At 38.6% G+C, this 24688-nt stretch overlaps 2 protein-coding genes across 3 annotated transcripts in view; both read left to right on the top strand.

The window, feature by feature from the left end:
* Positions 1 to 3992: 3992 nt before the first annotated feature.
* The window catches only part of POC1B (POC1 centriolar protein B), a 45184-nt gene continuing 24488 nt past the window's right edge, over positions 3993 to 24688 (top strand). For both annotated transcript variants that reach the window (XM_064702041.1, XM_064702039.1), the window contains exons 1-9: positions 3993 to 4118; positions 4358 to 4442; positions 12195 to 12366; positions 13136 to 13315; positions 14519 to 14626; positions 15499 to 15614; positions 15977 to 16110; positions 16864 to 16932; positions 19842 to 19994. In XM_064702041.1, coding sequence (XP_064558111.1) covers positions 4104 to 4118; positions 4358 to 4442; positions 12195 to 12366; positions 13136 to 13315; positions 14519 to 14626; positions 15499 to 15614; positions 15977 to 16110; positions 16864 to 16932; positions 19842 to 19994 — 1032 coding nt within the window. In that variant the 5' untranslated portion in view covers positions 3993 to 4103. The remainder of the gene's footprint in view (positions 4119 to 4357; positions 4443 to 12194; positions 12367 to 13135; positions 13316 to 14518; positions 14627 to 15498; positions 15615 to 15976; positions 16111 to 16863; positions 16933 to 19841; positions 19995 to 24688) is intronic.
* Positions 4618 to 9251, top strand: GALNT4 (polypeptide N-acetylgalactosaminyltransferase 4). The gene has a single exon (XM_064702038.1). It carries the CDS (start codon positions 4931 to 4933, stop codon positions 6680 to 6682), a length of 1752 nt encoding a protein of 583 aa, XP_064558108.1. The 5' UTR covers positions 4618 to 4930; the 3' UTR covers positions 6683 to 9251.

Below are 24688 nucleotides of genomic sequence, written 5' to 3'. Positions count from 1 at the left end.
CACTCTCAACTTCTAATCCAGATGGTTATTTGTTTTAAAGTGCTGGTCTTTCTTTCACACGTGTTTCCCTTCAGGCATCAGTAATAAGAGAGAAATTCTCTTATTCATCCTTCCGTACAAATACAATCCCTACACTGAAAAAAGAAAAATCTCAAACATCTATCTGCATCAATAGACTACTCAGCATTTTTGTGGCTCTCCTCTGGACCTGCTACAACAGGTCCATGTCCTAGAGTTGGAGGCAGAACTCCAGGAGGGATCTCATGAGAGCAGAGCAGATGGGGAGAGTCACCCCTCTCAATCCAGTAGTCACGTTACCTTTGATGCAGCCCAGGATACATTTGGCTTTCTGGGCTGAAAGTGCACATTGCTGGGTGATGTCCAGCTTCTCATCCATTGCTATTCCCAGCACCTTCTCCACTGTTTTCAATCCATTAATCCCTCAGTGTATATTGACACTGTGCATTGCCTCAAGCCAGGTGCAGAACAATTTTAAACTTCATGATGTTTGTATATGCCAATTCCTCACACCTGTCAAGGTCCTCTGGTGTCCCCTGATGCAGTGTCTCTGTCATGGGCAGCCATGGATTAGTTGGGCATGACTTGCTCTTGGCAAAGCCATGTCGGCTGTCGCTAATCACCTTCATACAACCACCCCTCATAGGCTTTGACATAACTTCCAGCAGGACTTGCTCCATGATCTCGTTGGGCACAAAGGTGAGGCTGATTGGTCAGCAGTTCCCAGGGTCTGGGTGTGATAATCCCTTCCCTCCAGTGCCTGAGATTGTTGCAGGTAGTCACTGTCACTCCAGTCACTGAATGGCAGTGGCTTTTCAAACATGATGGAGACATGGCTTTGCATTACAACTGCCAATTCCCTCAGAACCCCAGGATGTTTCTTAGACTAAAAGTAAGATCATAAGTATTCCAAATCATCCTTGTATTTCCAATCGTTATGTACCTACTTGATATCCTTTTCTTTTCCATTCTCTTACTGCCATTGGCAAAAAGACTTTAATGGGATTTTGATAAGAAAATTTCAACACAAGCAAAAACCCAACATTACTCCACAAGTCATTTCACAGATTTAATATTTATTTTCATAACCATTTTGCTGGAGGAGAAAAAATGTAGGATCAGAGGATGGAAAGAAAGATCATAAGGTATAATGGTTCTACAGCAGCAAGACAGCCTGCAATTAAATCTTTGTGCCCTTGAACTACATTCTCTTCCTGCATGTAGGTGGATGAATACCCACGTGGTGGAATAACACCACGCTGGCAAAGCAGATCTCACACTCCCCTCTAGTGACAGAGCATGACCTCCTGAGGCCTCTCGGCAGCCTGGACTGCTCTGCTGCTAACACAGCTGCTCCCAACCGGAGCCCACAGAACTACAGCTGGGGCTCTTAGTCTTATTTTAAAGTAGGATTAACACTAAGTTAAAATACCTCATTTTACATGAAAGAATTTTTGGTGGGCTACTATATTGCTAGTATATTTGCCCCTTATGCTCATGTATTGTTTTACATCAATTATTATTATGAAACCATATGTAATTAGTGTAATTAATGTGTGCATTGCAGCATTCATGCACCGAGGTTATCGTGTTTATCCACGTGTTCTTGAATTCTACACATCCTTTTACTAATTCTTTTCCTGCAGTGACCATGCAGTCAGCAGAAGCTGGAATTACCATCTTAAAGTGTTCTTCTCAGATACAGTTTTTGTTTGGACATATACTACCTTAACACAGTGCCTGAGAAAAAACCAACTCCATAGCTGCTGAAACAGCAGCCTGCTGACACATGATGCTTGGAACACATTTTCTGAGGCACCATTTATCATTGTCATCACAGTGCACAACAACTTATTACAGTAAATTGCTCCTGCATATCACAACCTTAAAAAGACCATGCCAGCTCATAATTGTGTTATTAGGAGATTACAATAATCTTGAAATAATTTCAAAAATAAAATCTATACATACTAATGAGGGAACATAATCATCATAAAAACTATTACCTGCCAGCTTTATAACTACAGTCACTCTAGCTAATTACATGTCTGCAGTAAAGGAATACTTTGCTTCCTACGTGCATTTGGGAATCCTCAAAGCACTCTCAGCTGAGGAGAAACAGCAAGAAACAGATTAACTTTGTAAACCCCATAATTTGGGAAACACTAATCTATCTATTTGTAGGAAGAGAGATGCCACCCTCCTTCTCTCCAAAATCACAGCCCTTTCTTTGCTTTATGTCTATCACCTGGCAATTTATAGTCCAGGAGTTCTGTGGGCAGGTAGAGATTCCAGTTTATTGTGAGCATACCAAAATTAGTAAAATATACTGACCTGCTGGAAGCATAGCAGCTCTAAAGAAAGCAAATAGAAAGGATTCAGCAGGACTGGGAAATGTCATTCAGCTCAGTTTCCAAAAAAGTAACATGCTTCTGACCACTGGGTTTTAAGCAGCTTCCAGAACATATCCAAACCTGAAAACACAAAGTACAAGAAATACTGAAAGCACGCAGCACACAATTAAAGCAGCAGAGATGGTACTTTCTCCCATTCAGGAGATGAGAAGACGCAGAATAAATTAAGATCACACAAAGTTTAGTAGTAGCCCAGAAGGATAGAATCTAAATGTAGTCTCCCTGATGAGATACATCATTCACAGCTGAAAAAAACCTGGCAGAAAGAAGATAGTTGGAAAAAAAAGTTGAGAAAGGCTGGAAGACTTTAATAATGGTGAAAAGGTTTAATTTAAGTTTAACTAGTTAACTTACTGTTCCTGCAGTGGGGTAGAGTGCAGAGCATTTAAGTCTTACCATTACTAACTTTTTTAAATGCTACATTTTACTTTGTGATCTAAATAATAGGGACTAAAACAAAAGGATGGGTGAGCTGTGTAGAACGAAAAAAAATCCAAAACATAACTCCACCAATAAGCCAAACCAAAACCAAATAACAGTTAAAAAGCTGTAGCTTTTGCTAGGTCCAAGTTAAAGTTAATATGTCTTGTCCCACCACTTATATTTATGAAAAGTGTTCATATGGTGAAGTCAAAATGGTAAGTTATCAGCCTACATGACCTCACTGTAAGGATTGCTAGTAGATTTTCATGGAAACTTCCTTGTATACTTGTGATAGTCCTACTTTTTTCACCGCTTCCAAAGTTATTATTTTAAATGTGCATTTCATGGTTAAACACAATTTATTTGGAACTGTCCTATAAGTGACAATTCTTATACGTTGGCCTAATTATTGACCTGATTCTGAAAATGTAAAAGTTTAATGTCAGAACACCCAGTAACAGACTGGATTTAAAACAGAAGTGAAGGGTAATTGCAGGATGAGTTACTCCTTCAGGAACACTGGCCACTGGCGGATCGAGTGACAGCTTTGACATCACAGCCATTTACTAGCAGAGCTATGGGAGCCGTACTTTTCCGGCGAGGTTGGTTTCCTCACGTAGGTAATGAACATTCACAGCACTACTATCACCAACGTTGCACTGAGGTTTTCTTAATTTTTATTTAAGGTCGGTGTAGTTTGTTAGAGCACTAAAGGTCTGTTAAAAGACCACTCTGCATGATACAGACGCGAGTGCCAATCTAGAAAGTCCGACCGAAATAAGAAACAACTACAGAAGAAGACAAGAGGCCAAACTACTTAAGGCAGCTTAAAACAAAATCAGTCCGAGGTTTTAAACACAGCCGTCCTGCATGAATTTGTAAGTCACAAAATCGAGGTAACATGGGCCAGACCTTCCGCTAGCCGAGCGTTCCACCTATGTCTGCGGCTCCGCCGCACCGTGCCCCACACTGAGAACTGTGAGAGCCCCCGCAACCCCTACGCGGCCGTGTCCCAGCCCCCGGCCCGGCCGGTTTAACCCTGCCCGCTCCCTCAGCGCTGAGCCGGGGCCGCCGGGGACGCTGCGGCTTTAAGGGCGCCCCGCGCCCGCGGTGCGGCCCCGCCCCGCGCAGCGCGCGCGCGCATGGGCGGATGGGGCTCCGCGCTCTTGGCGCGGCGCATGAATCCGGGGCTCGGCAGGCCGCGCCCGGAGCGCGGGGCTCTCACGGGCTGCTCCCCCCGCTCCGCCCATGGCCTCCCCGCTGGTAAGGGCTCGGCCCCGGCCCCGGCAGCCAGGACGGCGGGCAGGCGAGCCGCGGCCGGCGGGTGTCACCCGGCGCCGAGAGCTGCCCGGCCGCGGCTGCCGCCCCCGCCGGTGGAAACGCTCCGGACGCCGGGACTGCGGCTCCCGCCGCGCGCGGGGCGTTAGCGGCCCCTGAGGGGCGGGGGAGGGCGAGCGCGGCCGCCCCCGCCCGCAGGCTGACGCTGCGCACCCTCTCCCCAGGAGGACCCCGTCCTGATCCGGCGTTTCCGCGGCCACACGGCGGCGGTGACGGGCGTCGCCTTCGACGCGAACGCGGCGGAGCTGGGTGAGTGCGGGGCCGGGCGCCGTTTGCTTTCCGGGCGGGGCAGCCCGCTCCCTCCTCCCTCTTTCCCTCCCCGGAGCCGCCGGGCCGTTCCGGGTGCAGGTCCGGGCGCGGAGGCGGGGCGGGCTCCCGCGCCTTCGGGCGGGCTAAGCAGTCTCTTCCCCTTCCTTAAGCGACAACTTTTTGAGCAAACCACAAGGCTGGAGGAGGGGTTTGTCCCGCGGAGAGAGAGAGGAGGAGGAGGAAGTAAGTGAGGGGAGCGCCGAGGCCGGAGGGGCAGGGGCTGCTCCGTGCCTCCGCCGCCGCCCCTCTCCCCCGCGGTCCCCCTGGAATCTACCGGGCCCACCACGGAGGGCTGGCTGCAAACTCTGCTGGCGTCCCGAGCCCGAGGCTGGGAGTGCCTACAGCCCCATCCTCCCTGGGGGCGTGGGGAGAGCCGGCAGGAGTTCACGGACCCCTCTCTGCCAAGGAGCTGCTTTTAACTATTTAAGATGAGGATTCGTCTGGCGAGAAGATGGACGTGGATCCGCAAAAGCTGCGTGTTCCTTGGCTTCTTAATGATCGCTTACTTTGTGGTCGAGCTGTCCGTTTCTTCCTTCGGTGCCTCCCTCGCCGGCAAGAGCATCACTAAAGGGAAATGGGAGAGGCGCTTTTCTGACGGAGCAGAAAAAGCTGTCGATTTGGCTCGTCCAGTTTATGACAAACCCCCACCCGATCCTTATGCTCCAGGAGAATGGGGTAAACCCTTTCGCCCCCAGCTGAGTCCTGAGGAGCAGAAACAGGAAGAAGAGCTGATTGAGAAGTATGCAATAAATATTTATTTAAGTGATAAAATTTCTCTCCACCGGCACATTGAAGATAATCGACTGAGTGGTTGTAAAACTAAATCTTACAACTACAGAAGACTGCCCACAACATCTGTTATAATTGCTTTCTACAATGAAGCCTGGTCAACACTGCTACGGACGATACATAGTGTTCTTGAAACTTCGCCCTCAGTGCTTCTGAAAGAAATTATACTGGTGGATGACCTGAGTGATAAAATGTATTTGAAGGCTGAACTCGAAAAATACATAAGCAGTCTGAAAAGAGTTCGCTTGATAAGAACCAACAAACGAGAAGGATTGGTTCGTGCACGCTTGATTGGCGCTACCTTTGCTACAGGTGATGTTCTCACGTTCCTGGATTGTCACTGTGAATGTGTTTCCGGCTGGCTGGAACCACTGCTCGAGAGGATTGCTGAGAATGAGACTGTTATTGTTTGTCCTGTCATTGACACTATTGACTGGAAAACATTTGAGTACTACATGCAAACGGCAGAGCCCATGATTGGGGGCTTTGACTGGCGGCTGACATTCCAGTGGCACTCGGTGCCTAAACACGAACGTCTCAGGCGCAAGTCAGAAACCGACCCCATCAGATCCCCAACTATGGCTGGTGGCTTGTTTGCTGTCAGCAAGAAGTATTTTGAGTACCTGGGAACTTATGATACAGGAATGGATGTTTGGGGAGGGGAGAACTTAGAATTATCATTTAGGGTTTGGCAGTGTGGAGGCATGTTGGAAATTCATCCATGCTCCCACGTGGGCCATGTATTTCCAAAGCGTGCACCCTATGCTAGACCAAATTTCCTTCAGAACACGGCACGTGCTGCTGAGGTGTGGATGGATGAGTTCAAAGATCACTTTTACAACAGAAATCCTTCAGCAAGAAAGGAAAACTATGGAGACATTTCTGAAAGAAAGATTCTTAGGGAGCGTTTGAAATGCAAGAGTTTTCACTGGTATTTAAAAAACATATTTGCTGAGTTGCATGTACCAGAAGATCGTCCTGGCTGGCACGGCGCTATCCGCAGCACAGGAATACCTTCAGAGTGCCTTGACTATGTCTTACAGGAGCATAATCCTACCGGCTCTCACCTGTCTCTCTTTGGCTGTCATGGTCAGGGAGGCAACCAATTTTTTGAATATACATCAAATCAGGAGATTAGATTTAACTCTGTAACTGAGCTATGTGCTGAAGTCCCTGAGCGTGAAGACTTCATAGGTATGAGGAGCTGCCCAAAAGATGGATCTCCTGTCCCAGAAATTATTATCTGGCACTTCAAAGAAGATGGGACTATTTATCATCCTCATTCGGGGAAGTGCCTTACTGCTTATCGCACAACTGAAGGGCACGCTGATGTGCAAATGAGAACTTGTAGTGCTGGAGATAAAAATCAAATTTGGAAATTTGAGAAATAATCACTACTGGTAGTATGAATTGGATGGACTGTGATCTTTAAACTTTTTACACGTGTGAACAGAGAGCAGTGTTTGAATACCTTGAAATGTTTTCACATCTGTCTGTAGTGGTGTAGAAACTGTCTACTATGATGAACTGTATGGAAAGCAAAAGTAAATAGTGCGGTTTGGTTTCTAGGGTTAGAACATCTAATGCCTTTTATTTTTGTAAAATTTTGGTCCATTATTACTTTCCTCAGTCTCGATTATAAAACAGAGGCTCCTGAGGGGACTGAAGCGGAATTTTTTTAATCTTAAAATTATGCAATAATCCTGTGAGATCATGTTCCATGTAAACAAAAAATTTTTACTTACAGAAGTAAAAGTTAAGGTTCTTGCCGTGGTACTCGCTGACTGTGTTACAGATACATTATGAAACATGTATCTAACACCCTAAGTAATGCTACAGTAGCATGTGATTGAATGGACATTGATGTGGAAAGTTCAATCCAAGCCTTGTAATGGTCTCCATTTTTCTGGGAATGTACATGCTGTTAAGGGTACTATATTCTATGGAAGAATAGGAAGTTTATTTACTAAAGGGCTTTGGCACTGCTTTGCAGTCTTGTACCTATTGTAAAAGTCTTACCCCATGGGGCTTAGTCAGGAGCTCTCATGCATTTAGAGGAGAGCGTGGTAGCAGTGGAACCAAGGACATGCTGATACCAGAAATGGAAGAAATAGGGATGGCTACAAGTAAGAATTTTGTTTAAAGGCAATGGAGAAGGAAAGGAATCACAAAATTGCCTTAGCTACTGCTGTTTCTCACCTATATATTTAATGTATACATTGCTTCTGTGTAAGCTTTTCCATGTTCAGCTCCACATCTTAGGGACACAAAAGTTATGTGATCTAGACCATGTTTGGGTTTTTTGTTGTTGTTGGTTTTTTTTTTTCGTTTGGTCTGTCAGCAGGCTAGAGAAAGGTAACAGAGGAACATTTGGGCTGTTTTATTTTGCTTTTTGTGTTTTGGCAACAGTTGGCATGGGTCAGCCCTAGGAAGAGTTTTGAAATAATACAGCATAAGTTGCCTGTTTCTGGTCAAAACAATACCACTGGGGACCTTAGGTAAGACTGGGAAGCTGAAGCTTCTGACATGAAGGGAGTTGAGAAGACAAAGGAGAACACTAAGATTTGTTGGTGATACAAATAATTACTTGTTTAGAATGTTTTGTTTTTTCTGTTATGCTGAGTTTTTGAAGAATACTGATTCTTGAATAGTGTCTCTTAGTGTCCCTAATCTGTTTTGATAATGATTATAGATGGTAGTCATGATAGATATATTGTGTACTTGAAAAAAATCTTGCGTTAGTATCTGTATTTTAGTTTCTTAAAATTTAAGTTGAACACTTTTCTTAGTGTGTTGGGCATTCCAGCTGTTTTTATTACTCTCACTGAAGTGATAAATGTTCTTCAGTAGCCATAGTGTAGTAAGTCTTTACCTGGGGCTGGTAGGTGGAAACTTAAGCTAGTGAGCATTAGTTATCTGGATACTTGAGGAATGTAGTAGATGTGCACTTACTACAGGTGTTAGCAGGTAGAAGGGTTGAAAAGGGACAAGTGAGACCTGATATAGTTGAAGTTTTGCCAAAAATAAAGTAAGAGTAAGTTATAACATATTCTTAAATTGTAGTGACTTGAAAGCTTTGAGAGGTTTGGGTGGAAGCAGGTTACCGTAGAAGATGAGCAGAAGAAAATTTGGAAATTGGAATGCAGCACTGAGTCATGCTAAAAATGCTTGCCACTGTGTGGCGTGGATTCTTTTAAGACTTTAATTTATTTTTAGGCAGTTACTTGCAATTTGATTTTTTTTTCCCATTTATCTTCCTTTTTCCCCTAAATTGTGTTTTTGTTGGTGGTGATTTTTTTGTTTGCTTGTTAAAAAAATGAAAGGGAACTTTTTACTACATAAGGGAAGCATTCCTGAAAAATTGCATTCCACTTTGCAGCAGGAATTCTTTTGTGTACCTGCAAGTTATGAACCATTTATCAAATTTTAAAAGGCAGCCAGTCGTTACATACTGGGGCAATAAATTATATAAAGTATGTGCTTTTGTGAAAACTGTAGGCTGCTTTTCTGTAGGCTGTTACATTCAATAGAAGTGACAGGGAAGACGCCTAGGTTCTCTTATGTGCAGATCATAAATAGTGTGTGCAATGCATGTTTCTTCAGATGAAAGTAATTAAATGATATGAATACAGACTATGCAAATTTTATACAGTTAATTTTTTAGTACTTGGCAGAAACTATTTTTTGTGTAAAGAAGTACCTTCAAGTTAAACCTGACATTCAAAGTGTTCCTTATCTATTTAAGCAATAATTATAAGTGAATCTGCCTCTGAGTTTGAAAAGTTATTCTCCCTATGTATCTGAACCCTTCCTCCTTCCCATGACCTCCCTTTCTATTTTTGGAGTTATTTAGAAACAAACTGAGGAGAACAAAAAAACACCAAAATAAATTACCTGTCGCTAAAAAAAGAAGAAAAAAAGTTTCCCAATGGGAATAAAAAACGTGAATAAAAGGAGGACGGACTAGAACGAGAGAGAAAGAAAGAAGGAAATAACAAACAACACCTTACCATTTCAATACTCCTATCGAATTATTTTTCAGTATGTAGAGATTTCTGGAAAATCTGAAAATCTGAATAGTTTTCTATTATGTTAGACTTTGAAAATTTGGTGAATGCTTGTACATATTTTAAACTACTGATTCTAAGTGACTTAAAAAAATTGAATGTAAACTTTACACTGAATAAATGTGGAGGGCTTTGGGATTTCTTTTGAAAAAATAAAATCCAGAAAATTAAATGTTGACTAGTGTGCTGATTCCTCAGTTCTTTTCCTCTTTTGTACATGCATACAGAATGCAACAAAAACTGCCAATAACTTGAATTTATGGGAGTTATTAAAATTCTTCATATTTTATCCAGTGTGCTTAGAATTCCAGATTGGCTTTTTTGACAGAGGTTAAATTAATAATATTTTTTCTCCAAGTAGGAAATCTTGCAATTCATTGCAAAATGTGTTTGCATTGTGAGGTTGTACTGTATTATTGAGAGCTGCAGGGTTCCTGTAAAGTGTGGGGGTTTGTTGGCAGTGCTAGGGTTTGAATATTCACACACCCATCATTTGCACTGTATTCCATCTGCCCTGTAATTCTTGCACTGAGTGATTAATGATATTGGAGATGCTTCAGTATTTGGAGAGATGTACATCGAGCTGTTAAAGCCTGTCTGAGTTTGTCTCTTTTGATCTTTGCACAACTTTCTTAGTCACTACTTTGTTATTTTGTGGAAAGCGAGAGTGAAATGGTAATTCTGTATTACAGCAACTTGTGTTCATATATTTGTGTGTGTATATAAGAATGTATGCCATCAATAGTCACAGTTCATAAATTGAACTTTGTTTCATTGCAAATACCATAAAATCTTTTTTATGGCATATGTAAGCTTAGGTATCTGCTTACGCACCACTTTGCTGTAGATCTCTCAACTTGGCCTTTGCATAAGGCCAAGTCTTTATTTTTGGTGTTCAATTCTGTAGTGACTCATCAGCAGAAAAGCAAATTATCCAGTGATGTGTCTGCTATATGTAGATGTGTACAGAAGCATTGATGTTTAGAGAGGAAAGGGCACTCAGGTTGTAAACTGGAGTAAGTTGTATATTGCATTGGAGTCAGCTCATTGTGGATTTCCAGTTTTCTAAATTTTGGTTATATTTTGCAGTTGATCATAGCAAGGGCAAATTGTCTTTCACCTCTAAACATGGTTCTGGTTATGTCGTGTATTCTCTGAGAAGCACCAGGCCTATTTGTGCTGTGGTGCATCCTGAAAAATTTCTTCTGGACTTTCTGTCCTTTTTTTTTGTTTCTGATCCAATATTTAAGCATTGCATAGGTGGCAGGGAGTCCAGAGGAAAAATAAGGATGATGGTCACAGATGTCCCACAGGAAGGAGAACTTCAGATCGCTGCTTGTGCCTCATTTACCTTGGGACAGCCCATCTATGAGACAGCAAGCTACAAGAAGCCAGGCTCTGAATGAATGGTGCTGTCATCTTTCTAAGAATATTTCCCTCAGTTTTTAGAACTGAAAGCTGATACTGCACAGCCTTCATGCAGTTCATAAGATGCCACAGGTATTTGGTAGTTCATCAGTGATTTGTTTTAGAAGCCATCAGTCTTGTCTGTTTCACATTTCCAGCCCTATGCCTTCAAATTCTATTTTAGCTTATGTTTCACTTTTTCCTTTTAGCTTTACTCCACTGTAGATCACTTTTCAGAATCAAAGGGAAAAAGGAATTCTTTCAAGTACAATTAGAAAAACCCTGCTGTAAAACAGGGTTTTGAAAAGTTGAAGTGGGGGAAAAAATAACTTGTATTTCTTTCTCAAATATAGGCCTGTTGATATGGGCATAGGGATAGTCTGGTCACACATCTTTTAGCAGAAACCAGTCTTTAAGGAATAAAACCAGCATCTTTGTAGCAAATTTATAAAGGGAATTTATTAGTTAATATTTAATAGTCTAATATGCTAATATTATGTTTGAGGTTTGCCTTGACATGTGTTAATAAGGAAACTCAATTTCTTTGTGCTATATTGGTGCTTGAAAGAAACTGGGAAGAGAAAAGGCATCTTCATATACTCTTCCAGCTTCAGGAGGCCCCTGTTCTTCCTCTCCCTTCTTTTCTCTACTGGAGAATTTAACAACTGAGGGATGGGAGTGTGTTTTTATTTATGTCTATATACTGACATTTAGCAGAGATGAAGATGGTGTTGATGTAAGAAAATCACATGTACCAGTTTAATTCAACTGCTTATTATCTTTGTTTCTTATAGTTTCCTGAAAATGATCAACCTCTGGTGAAAGTTAGGTTTGCCTTTTTGATTGTAGATAGTGTAGTTCAACTGACAACTTTGTTTTCTTTTGAACTAGACAAATGTTAGTACTATAAAATTGGTACTTAAATAGGATTATAGAATTATCATACATCAATATCGTCACTCAAGTGTTAGAAGTCATGTCTTCAGTTTAAGTTGGCATCTTTTTTTTGGAGTTGAACACTTGATACTTGAAACAAATTCTATCTCAGAGATGAAAATGAGGTTACTGAAGAATTTGCCAATTGTTCTTAGGATTTGGTAAAACCAAATCTGGGTTCATACTCATGTGCATGATGTTTGGCCTTGAATGTTTTGCTCTGTGTCATCAAAGTATTTGTAAACCAGTTGGCTTAGCATGTGAGAGAGCTACCTGTTAAGCATTATCCTTTACTTCTCCCAGTCTTGTGAAAGCCTGGTGTTGCCATTACTTGCTACCAGGCTTCTGCTTAGGCTAAGTATCCCTTAAAGCCTAGTAACTCCTCGCTCCTGCAATACCCATCAAGCTCTCTGGCGAATCCAAATCCATAGTCGTTAGCTGTGACTTTCATAAGAACAGTGAGCAGGCCCCTAATGCCTTTCACTTCTTGCAGTTACCTGCTCTGTGGACAGCCTGCTCATACTGTGGAAGCTGAGGACACCGTGCAGCGCCTACAGATTTTCAGGGCATGCGGAAGCGGTGACAAGTGTAGAGTTCTCTCCAGATGGGCGGGTGCTGGCTTCAGCTTCTCAGGATCACACGGTCAGGCTATGGATTCCTTGCATGTGAGTATAACTGAGCAATGTCGGATATGTGTTTCATTATTGAGCAGTGTGAATATGCGAGGCTTTACTCAAAGAAGTTTCCTTTTCCTTCCCACGTGCCTGGGCTTTGACAGAAACAGAGACTGGGGACCACAACCAACACAGTTCTTTACTGTATTACTTTGTTCTTTTCTGAATATTCTGTAGTTTCAAAAGAAAAATATAATAACTGAGAGGTCACAATTTCATGTGTGTAGAACTATGCTTTGTAATATTTCTCTGGCTTAAAGATGATATTTTAACAAGGATTGCATGGCTGAACTTCATTTTGGGGAGACAAGTGTTGAAGAGAACAATAGTTTTTTGGAAAAAAAAATAATTTACTTGCTTTTTCAGACTGTTCTTGAGTAGTAGTAATTATGAGTAATTCAGTATGATCTTAGACTGATGTTACTTGAACTTTCAAGCGTTTTATAGATTACTATATAAAAAATTCTCTTTCCAATACTAATGCTAATGAGACTAAAGGCCAAGGATGCTACTTAATTTCACTGTTCTGTAAAATTGGTGATGTTAAACGCAACTTAAGGAATGTTATTCTAATAATATTTAAATAAGTAAAATATAATGGTGCTGTTAAGATTTGGCCTCTGTATACTGCTTTTTCATTTGAGTAAGATTATAAAAAATGCCAACATTGAGTTTTATGGGGATTTAAGTTCTTTAATATAACTGTGATTTGTGACTTGGTATTTGGGGTTTTGTTTCCTTTTCTTTGCTCCCCCCTTAGTTATGGAGAATCATCAGTACTGAAAGGTCATACAGCACCTGTTCGGAGTGTGAGCTTCTCCCATGATGGCTGCTCTGTAGTTTCAGCATCCAATGATAAATTAATAAAAATATGGAGTGTTTGCTCTCAGCGCCTTTTGTTTACGCTATTCCAACACACTGGTTGGGTTTGCTGTGCCAAGTAAGTGTTGTTTTTATTCTCTTGGTAAAGTAGAATTCCTACCAAAGGGGATTTTGTATCCCAGGGTAGAAATAAGGGAAGAAACATCTGTGAATGACAAGCAATGGTCTCTCACCAGTAATTAAATTTTGATAAATGAATCTTATGTGCACAAGTTTTGTGTAGACCTAGCTGAAGTATGAAAGCTTGCTCCATGTTAATATGTGAACATACTAAATCAGTTACTGTCTTCATTCTACTACATTAAAGGACAAATGGGGTCTTCTGTATTTATTTTTAGTCAGTGTGCTGTCTTTCTCCAGTTTTGTTTGGTTTTTTGTTGTATTAACTTATTTCCCAGCATTCATGTCTAGATTTATCTATGCGTTGTAGGGGTTTTCTCAAGTATTCTTGGAATCATAGTGGCATTAAAGAATGGTCATGAACCCAGATGAGTTAAGCTTACATAATTGGAAAAGGTAAAAGAAATGGCCTTTGGACTGCAAGTTAGGATTCATACTCTTTAAAGACAGGACAGCTTCTCAAAGGCAAGAAAATATTGTTTGCTATCTTTTTAAAAAGTTATTCCTTTCCTCCATATTAATGGAAAATCTGCAGCTAAGAGGACTGATATAAGAAAAAGGAAAGTTGTGGGAAATCACATTTGAAAGTTCTTGAACAGTTTCTCAGTGTCATTGTGCAGTTGCTCAGCAAGTGAAATAATAATGCTTGAGGAAGTTCTAGACAAGTCAGTTTTCCTCTTTAAAAACCTGGTCTGCTAGTCTAGGAATAATTGTGAATTCTTTGCCTGCTATTTGTAAGTTTTGAAAGAACTGAGAGAACATAAATATAGGTTAACATTGAACACAAGATTCTACTGTGTCCTCTGTGTCTTTTTACCTATAGTTTTCTTTGCTAATCTCTTAGTAGTCTGTAGTGACATCCTTAGGTTGCTGATACCTTCCCCTCAACCCCCTCTCTTCCTCTTGCTTATGGCTCTGTTTGTAATTGTAGTTCCTTATGAAATGGGCCAGAGTGGAACAGGGAAGAAGCTTTTCAGTTTTATTAGTCCATAAGAAATACCAGAAGTTCAAATGTCCTTTAAGTGCTATGCATCCTTATTTCAAACAGGCTTCCTTGGTTCTGGTGTTTTGTTGCTTATGTCTCTAATGCTAATATAGGCAGAATCAGTTCTTAAGTAATGTATAGACTTGTGTGTTCCAGATTTTCGCCTGATGGAAGAATAATAGCATCTTGTGGTGAGGACAAATCTATTAAACTCTGGGATACAAGAAATAAAATTTGCATTAATACCTTCTCAGATTATGAAGGGTAAGTTTTACTAGAAAAAAAGGAGAAATGTAATAGTGTAATTTTACTGGCATTAATTTATTGTTCTGTGCTATTAACATCTATATATGTTAAATCTGAAAACAGATCAGACTTCTACAACCCATGTCAACTAAAATAATTCATATCATGTTTTTCTAAAGAGGTTAACTGGCTGCACTTATACAGCTGTTTTCCAGCAATCAAGAGATAATCTAAACAGAAGTAAGATTGTTCTTGGATTTTGGAATGTTTCCCTGTTTTCCCTCAATTTTGGTAATGCTATTTGATATTGGATGCTTCAACAAGAAGAAAGCTTTAAGACTTTTCCACCTGTTGATGAAAACAGTATTTTGTTACTTTCAGTAACACTTTCAGTGATCTGACTAATTTAAGTTTAAAAAATACTTGCTTTTACTTATATGCAGTTGTCTTAAACATCTTGGATCCAGAATTTTAGTTAACAACTCAGTGGAGTATTTATCTTCTATATATGCTTTGCTGATTTCATGGCTGCCTTCATCCTTTTTCAAGTCCAAAGTGTTGTCAGTTCTTAGAAAAAATTCTTTTATTTGTTATGAACTCTTTGCAGCACTATCTTCCAGGAACTTTGTATTCTAGCACAAACTCTGAAAGTTTGACTTGGATCAATTATACTGTGTTTTCAACAAAAGTGAGATGATTTGTCATGTACATCTTGTTTTCTTATGCTTATTTCAGTTCCTTGAAATGCCTTATTTGAGTTTCTGTACATGTAGATTCCGCACAAGTTTGTGGCAGCTTAGTGTTAATGTTGTGGGCTTTATATATACATGCACCTAGATATTATACCTGTGGGAGCACATTATAAATCTGTTTTCATTAATTATATTTAGATTTCCAACTTTTGTGGATTTCAACCCAAGTGGAACATGTATAGCTTCTGCAGGTTCCAATAACACAGTGAAACTATGGGATATTCGAACGAACAAGCTACTGCAGCATTTCAAAGGTAAAAACAATGTAGTTTGGTTTATTTTCTTTACAATGGGACTCTTTGCAATTAAATGTGATTTATTAAGAGTATTATTGGGGAAAGTTGGCAAACAAGTCATATTGACATGTTGTAAGTATCTTTTTGTAGTCTAGCAACACCAAGAATCTAGTCTGAATACTTTTTATTTCTTTGCTTCCCTTAATTTTTAGACCTGAACTAAGCAAATACTCTGACAAGTCTTCTATGCCTCAGCACTTTTGTTGTTTTTTCCTTAAATGAAGTAGTTCTTTGGGAAGTAGAAAAGAGCAAAGAAATAAAGTGTACATATCTTCATAGTAGATATCTACAGCTTTTGAATATTGTCTTCTGTAAATCAGTTCACAGAGCAGGGGTTAATTGTATATCATTCCATCCTTCTGGTAACTACCTCATCACTGCTTCTTCTGACGGTACCCTTAAGATTCTGGACCTCTTAGGAGAAAGACTTATTTACACTCTTCATGGACACAAGGTATACACAATAACCCTCTTTAAATGGAGATCTTAATAGGCTGTTCAGTATCTTTACAGAGGGAAGTAACATTTATGCCATTGTGTCTTTTATCTTGCAACTTGCAGATGAAATTTAGTGGACAGCAAGGTGTTGTGTTAACACACCTTGTCATAAGTGGTTAAGGAAATGCATCAGTTTTTACCTGTTAGCATGCTTTTTATCTGTCAATATGAAACACTTGATGTTAAGTAAAAGCTCATGTTCTAAATTCATTAATAATTCACTTAATTTTCAAAATCATGTTATTTGGCACTTCAGTGCTATTGTTTATTGAAAAACAGTGTTTTCTAAGGAGGGGGAAGCTTACAGAGGATAACTTTGGTGAAGAATGGCAGGCATTTCCTCCTTTTCCTGTTAATGCCAAACAAATCCTATTTTTGATAATAAATCATTCAAACATATTACCTTGAGTAATGTAATATATATTTTGTAATTTTTCATTGCAAAGATGAAGTATAAAATCTAAGGACACTGCCACTATTTTCCTAGTATAGATTGTTGTAGTTGTAATGTAGCATCTTATGAAAATGTGCAATATTAACTTTTCAATCAAGTTTTGCAGAAATTTCACTACAGTAAAATTATTCCTTATTTTATTAAAATTGAAAAATCTATTACATTAGGTAATGGCATTGGTGTTTTACTCTGCACTAAAATAACATGATTACAGTAATAGCCTAATTCTAGTGTATGCTATTTTTTTTTTTCCAGGGACCTGTACTTTGTGTGTCTTTTTCAAAAGGTGGTGAAAGTTTTGCCTCAGGTGGAGTGGATGCTCAGGTTTGTGGTATTGTCTCCTTAAATGAAATGTCTTAGTTTTTTTCAGTGGATGGTAGTTAAATATAGTATGTCACAATAACTTGCTAATTACTCACATGCATTCTGGCTACTTGTGTGTTATATAGACTTTCCATTGGATGTTATGATGAGGAGAAGACTAACCACGTCTATTTTACATATTTTAATAATATGACTAAAGATATTTAGTGGTTTTTGACTAAGAATATTTAAAGTGTTGCAATTCAGTGTCAATGAAGTAGTTATATTGCAATTACTATTAAGTGGTACCTGCTTTGTTAGGTTTCACTGATTTTCAAGTCCTTACTCTGTAATTGTAGGTATTAAGTTGTATTACTGGGAAAACTTTGGCTAGAATTGGGGAAAAAACCCTCTTGTGTTACCTTTACTAATTTACTTTGGTGAAGCAGAAAAGTGCTGGATTTTATAAAGGGAAGAAGAGTCATTTGAGCATTAAAAAAAAAGTTAAACAGTAAGTCTTATAATTAATCTCTATCTTCTGTAATAAATTTCATAATAAAGAACACATGCTATCAACATTGGAATCACCTCTATCAGATCTATAAAGTTTCCAAAAAGAAAGAAATTTTGTAGCGCAATATTTAAATTTTCAGTCTGAAATGTTCCTTAGTTGTCTTTTTCGTGTTTTCCTGTTACAAAAAGCTAAAAGCTCAATGTAGATATAAAAAACTATGCTGTTGAAATTCAGATTTTTTGAGTTTACCATAATTCATGGCTATATTCTCTTTTATGGAGTTTGAAATAAATTTCAGCTAGTAGCAGAGATGGTCTTGGGAGATGAAAAAAAATTGCTTTCTATCAGAAAGTATTAAGTAAAATGTACTGCCAAGACTTGAAGTTATTGGAAAAGTGAAAATGTTATCAAACATCCAATATTAATTTTACAAGCAGGGGAAAAAAACCCACAAAAACCAACTGAGAATGGAGGAAAGATATTTATTTCTTGACTCACTAGTATGATCTTTGATTTTCCATACTGAATTTCTAAATAAGGTTTTAAGTACCAAAATGCAACTTAGTCCTATGTAATTCTGAATTGTTGACCTTACCTTACGTATTCTGAGTTTTATGACTGTTAGTACATTATACTTGAGAGGAGCAAAAGTGCATGTGTTCACATGACAGAAGATTAATCTGAAATGCTCTGATGAAGGCAAAGACTTAGAGTATTAAGCCTAACACAGCCTCCCACACCCTGGTAATGCCTGTCTTACTTCAAAGTTCTTTGAACTTGGGCCCCCCTGAATGGCATGTGTGTTCAGTGCAGTCATGTCATTGCCTTTTTCCTGCCCTGATTTTCTGTTGTAAAGCTGGGGCATGAGAGCATGGAAAAAGTAGGTAAAAATCCATGTCTTCTAGTCCTCAGCAGTTTGATATAGTGGGTTCATGGTGAATACATGAGAGGGAAGATCCAGTTTCATCAGGAAACACTGATGAAATGTTGAATTAAAAAGTAGTCATAGCAGATCTAGTAACTTCCAATTACCTTAAAATGAGCCTTCCTGGTTTGTTGAAGTTTTTCCCTTTGTTTTATGAAAGTTTTGGTGGGAGAGGAGTACTTTGCAGCTTTCACTTTTTGAAGTTTTAAAATGTGCTAACCACTGTTGGGTAACTACCAAGGTGTATATCTTTATCTATAGTAAACATGAGAACTTTATTCTGTGTCCATTTTCTTTTGGTTATACACACATACTTCTTAAACATTCCACTTTGCTGACCTGTCCACAGCCTTCTTCCAGGTGTGCCAGGAGGAGTTCTCAATTCACTGTGATTATTGGTTTACTGTAATTGTAGGGTGTATTTGTTGGGAAAGTTCTGCTGGCAATGTCATGCTTATGAGCAGAGGTTGGCCATAGAAGTATCATCTGCTACCCCTCATGCAGTACCCAAAATATATGGTCTGTTCACAGCATGCACTGGAGGCAGCTGATACACTCTTTAGTTTATGCAAGACTGCTTCCTTCATACATATATTATTTCAAGATGTTTTCAGTCAACAGATCCTTCCATACCTTTCCATCAAAGAAGGAAAACCAGTATCTCTGCTTCTTGTATCAAGTTTCTGGTTGGTGCAGAACCAGCTGACAGTTCAGATGCAGGTTAAATATTTGAAACAAACACTGGATGCTTTTGTTTCTTTCTATTTGCTTCTTTCCTCAAACAAAGATCTCAAAGTGTAGTGTTCTGTCATATTCCTCACATTTTTGGCAGTATGTGCACATTGCAATTTATTTCATTAACCTGTTGCCATGGAAAACATAAGACCTTTTATGTGAAAGAGCAAAGTTATACCTATTGGTTTGAAAAGTAGTAGCCTACGTGGAATATTTATAAGACTGGCTAGAATACCTTTGGACTACCTCTGTGTCCCATGACCTTCTGCATTTGGTCATATATGTGACTTCAGATATGGTTTCTACCTAGAACATAATGAGACAAAGTTCAGAAAAGAGATTCCAGCTGCCAAAACACTGGAAACCAGGTGTTTTAGAGTTCTGTGGAACTCTCTCATTTCTCTTACTCCTTCAAACTTTCTTGTTAGACCTGCAAGCCTTTATAGGGGGCAGAAATTCAACAGTATATGATCTCTTAATCTGGCAGAAAAATAACTTGGGACAGCTCAGTGGGACAGTTTGTGATTATAAATGTGTTTTAGGAGTTACTTTTTTAATAGATTGAACCACATCTTCTAGATTTGAAGTAAAGATACTCTGGGGAAGTGCCTGTGTTGCAGTAGAGATTGGACTAAGACATCACTGCACTATTGTTATGATGCAGTTATCTACTAGTAATAGCAGACTTTATTGAATAGTTAGGTTTTGAGCACTGAATAACCTTCAAGTAGTTACTGATATGAAGATTTCTTATAGGTGTTACTATGGAAAACCAACTTTGATACTTTGGATTATGAAGAAGTTCTCAAACACAATTTTAGAAGAACACATATTGATGATCCTCCTCATCTTCTTGATGTTTACCCAAGGTCATGTCATTTCCATGATGAAACAATTACATCAGTTGAGGTGAGTGCAATAAATTGTCTAATATAGGAAACAAGAAGCTTCTGTTAACACTGTCTGACATTTATAGTTAAATATGTTTTATTTATATCAGGGAGCTTTTTATTGTTATGTGTAATACTTTTGAAGCAATCATAATTTATGAATCCTCATTAGGGTTACTAGGCAAGCTGATGCTGGCAGGTTTAAGCTGAAATTACTTTCATGCTTCTTCTGTGTCTATACTCTATATCTCATTCAACCAAAACATACCTGATAATCTGGTTTCTGGAATAACTCTGCAAGTGTTGCAGTAGGTATCTTGAGCTTAACAATACTTATCAAAATACATCATTGTAAGGAGGACAATGTGGTGATATTACTGAAAGTCAAATACTTGCTTGTCACAAACTGTCCCTCTTTCCAAGACCTTTAGGTGTTGTGAGAAGGTCTTGATATCTACCTAAAAGACTTTCTAGGCTAGCAGTGTGTTTTACAGCACTATGATATCTGATTTCCTGATATTTCATTGAACAGTAGTTACTGTCAAACTATCTACTGGCGTCCACTGAAAGTGTTGGAAATTAGGGAATAAAAGTGCAATGTCAAATGTTCTGTTTCAGTATTAGGAAAAATCTTGTGTTTGTCAAATAGTCTGAAAATTATGCCCAATAGGTAAACAGTGCTATGTCTTCAATGAGATCATTGTTTACACTTTATTTGTCGCAGTCCATGATAGAGCTGGCTGTCTTCTGCATGGTGATTACCTATTTTTTCTTCTCTTTTTTGATAGTCTCCAGGTTCCTCTGGTGTTGAAAAACTTAATTGAGATAAATCTAGAACAGCAATCAGAACTTTGTGGTTGCTGTAATATGCTATCAGAGTACTATAGAAATTCACCATTGCCTGGTTGCCTACATAGAAAATGTAGATACTGCTGCCATGGATTTTGTTTCCTGCTCCGAGTTTTAAAACAGACATTTGGGAATACTGAGCTTTTTTTTTGGGTGGGTGGCTGTGTTTGCAGTATGAATACATGCAAATGAGTGGTATAAAGATTGAGAACATTTGCTGGAGGAAGAGAACTCTGACAAAATAAGATTTATTCTGTGCCTGGTTCTATTGCCAAGTTGGATGTGTAGCTTTCTAGTGCTTAGCATTTTGGTCAGAACAGGATGACTGCATCCTGTTCTGACCAAAAGCTTCATTAATGAACAAACTTCATAAACAAACTTCCGTGCTGGACTTTCATATTTGTTGTAAGGTAAATGAATTAAGTTCATTCAGTTTACTGGTACCAGCCTTCAGTATAGCTGCTCAGTGCCAGAACAAACTCAATCTAAGCATTTGCCAGCAGATTCAAGCCAGTCTTGCTGGAGCAACATTTTGCTACAAGACCATTCAAATTGCACTCAGTTATAACATGTACTTAACAAACATGGCTTATAGCTGTGGGGGTCCATTGTCTTCTTTTCAGGTCAACATTTCCAGACCTCTCTGCTGTTTACATTCCTGGTAAAGATGTGAATATACTCTAAATGAATTTTTCAGGTTTTTTTTCTTTTCTTGTCCTGGGTAATTAAGAAGCTCTGGAAAAGCATTAATGAGTTCAGGCTGAAGTTAAACGAAGGCTAGGAAGCCTCATTATCAATACTGAAAAGGCTCATCAAGGAAATTCAGTAGCTGAATGTCAAGAAATTATTTATTAGTTAGCTTTGACAGAGTTAACTTAGCTTTATATGCATTTATTAATGGCTGCAGCATTTGTAGCAGCTGATAGGCTCCTGGGTTGCTCCACAGTAGTGAAAGAGCTCTATGGCTTTGTCATAGCAAAGTTTTGGACTCTGTGTTATATTTTCTGGCCTGATTTCAGGATTTTAATGGGAGTCACTGTATTTAGTTTTCTATTAACATTATATTGTCACTAGAATATCTTTCTCTCAGGTAGATATCAAGTGTGTTATATTCTTTGAGACAAAACAGTGTCTGGCAGTTTCAACAAAACTCATTATTGTAATACAATATATTTTCACATTTTAAATTAAATAATAAAGTGATAGTGATTAGAATCGCTTTTGCAGCTAATTTTTAGAATTAATGTAATGGTATAATAATTGAGATGGTGTTAAGGTGAAATTATCACATTTTCTCACTCCATTTGTCTTTTCTTGTTTTTATGGCTCCTCCTATCTGTCTCAACAAAAATTGTGGTCAGGAAGAATAGACCTCACCAACTGGACAAAGCCATGATTTATAGAGACAAAAGTGGTATCAGGTTACTACCAGCAGTAACATGCTTTCATTAGCATGCACTAATTCTTAGGTAGCACGGTGCTTGAAATTTTTTAGTGCTCCATCTTCTTAACTATTTCCTCTTCTAACTGAGAAAAAGCAAAATTTCTAGTCCCACTGCACTGTTATCTGGAAAAAAAAAGAAAAAGAAAAAAAAGTACAAAGAAGAAAAGGACAACAAAGTATTTTTGTCCTTCTTCAGTTAAAATATTTTTTTTACATGCCAACCTCTTTCTAAGCCAGAGGCAATACAGAGAATTCTAGCATTAGGCTGTTGCACTGCAATCTTACCCTCATCTTTCAATGGCTCATCATGTTTCTAATATATAAGGAAAAGGAGGAATGGAATCACAGGCATGGCAGAGGGAGCTTGTGGAGACGATCTGTTCTTCCTACCAGTGGGACATCAGTTCTGCTGTGTCTGATTCGGGGGTCTTGAAGAGGTTTGGAGATTCCCCTATATCTCTGTGTGATCTATTCCACTAGAGCATAGCAGTTGTAATGACAATTTTTTCCTATTATCTCATCTACACCTCAGATCATATGCAGAACTGCTTTCTTTCTTCCTTATTTTTTTTCCTTTCTCATCGTATTTCTATGTGAACAGAGTAAGATAATTCATCTAAACTAAACAGAAGTAACAAGTAAGAGACCTGGTAACATGAACAAGAGTTACAGGCAGACAGAGGAGGCAGTTTGGAGATGGGATTTTTCAAAATATCAATGACTGCTTAAGGTTTGCTGCAAGCCACTACAATGTCATCTAAATGCTTGAGATGTGGTGTAATACATTGCCGTGAGTTATGCTCAGCTGGTTTAGTCACCTCTACAACAGGACTGAAGAGGGATTGCCTTAGGATGGAATTAAAGGTATTAGAACACAAAAAGTTAAACAGATATGCAGGCAGAACTCAAGAGGATAGTAATTTGCCCCCTATTTTTAAAAATTCCTAATTTTTTCTACTGCTTTTCGTTAGCGATTGCTTCTCTATCCCTGCTTGTCTCAGTGTGACAAAGTCCCTGTAATTCCAGAGCTATATTCTGGGGGAATAGTATACACAAAAATGGAGCTGGCTTAGATTCAGCTGGGATCAGAGGTACAGTTGCAATGTATTCACACATCACCTGTTGGAAATGCTGTTTTGAATAAAGCAGCTGGCACAAGGGCATTAGGAATTGCAGGTATAATCTGGTGTTTTGCCTTCAGGATAGTAACAAAAAGATGAAGCTTGAGTATATTTTGTCTTTTCTGATTACTTTTTCTTATTCAGTCTTCAAGGCTAAACATTGAACCAGTAAAATTTCAGATACCTTCCCTTTTTTATTTTCTCTCTACCTACCTATTTCTGATACAAAATTAACTTTTACAAAAAAATCATTAGTTGTGTCTTCTCAGCCCAGCAGTAGCCTGAATTTTAAAGCAGTGTTGAATTTCATGTTCTTGAGTTGTAAAACTTTATAATTGTTTCCCAACTGCACTTATCAATGTGATTCTTGAATATTCAAGTAAGTAGAGTTGTAATGCTTATGATAATTTCCGTTTTTCAGACAACTTGGAATTTTAAATAAATTATTTGTTCTTTAATAGCGCCTATTTTTTTCTGTTGGTCACAGAGATAATCTTAGGTGATTACCAGCTCAAATAAAGGTGTCTAGCAGTATGTCTAAATTTAGCTGAGATAAATCCCAGTTGTTGTCTCTGTTTAACATAAGGACCTTGTGGAGTTTTTTGAAAATAGTTTAATCAGTTATGCCATTTTAGTGAAGTATACTAAAAACTACATTCCACTTGGTGAGAATTGTATTTCTGAATTTGCCATGATTGTATGTAATTGACCTTTCATGTGCTAAAGACTTCTTTAAATTAATTTCTTTCAAAACAGCTTTGAAGTTTGATCACATTAAGGTGCATAGAGTTTATCTCTTGTGCACAAAGAGCTTTTATTGATTTAATTTAATCTTAAAATTTGCAGCGTATTTTCAGTTGTAAATATTTTCTCAGATGAAGGAAATTCAAATATACACTAGATGGCAGTAGAAAAAAGATTATATGGCTTGCTTGAGGGCCCCAGTCAAGAACCAAGAACAGTCAAATTGAAACCTAATTTTCTCTTAATGTGTTTGGAGAGACTATTTCACTAATCGCTTTCCTAAGAAATACTTTGTGACTAATTTAAAACTTCCTCTTTGAATTTTTCTAATTCATGAGAGATTCTGTAGAAACCTTCCCTTCCAATATATTTTATTGTATTATGGATCAAAATTGGTAACTGCATTATCATGTTGGAAGATGATATTGAAAATATGTATGTATCAGTTTACTAGGTAATTAAAGCGAGGCTTTGAAAAGAGTGTTTTTGAAAACCTGTAATATGTGACAGTACTCCCTACCTTGCATTTTAGTGCTCTGGTTTTTCTGTCTTGTT

This window comes from Zonotrichia leucophrys, chromosome 1A, assembly GCF_028769735.1.
Source record: "Zonotrichia leucophrys gambelii isolate GWCS_2022_RI chromosome 1A, RI_Zleu_2.0, whole genome shotgun sequence".
NCBI classification, from domain to species: Eukaryota; Metazoa; Chordata; class Aves; order Passeriformes; family Passerellidae; genus Zonotrichia; species Zonotrichia leucophrys.
This window is presented reverse-complemented; position numbering and strand designations above follow the sequence as displayed.

Coding starts and splice junctions, on each gene's coding strand:
- GALNT4 (XM_064702038.1), top strand. CDS start 4,931: ATGAGGATTCGTCTGGCGAGAAGATGGACGTGGATCCGCAAAAGCTGC.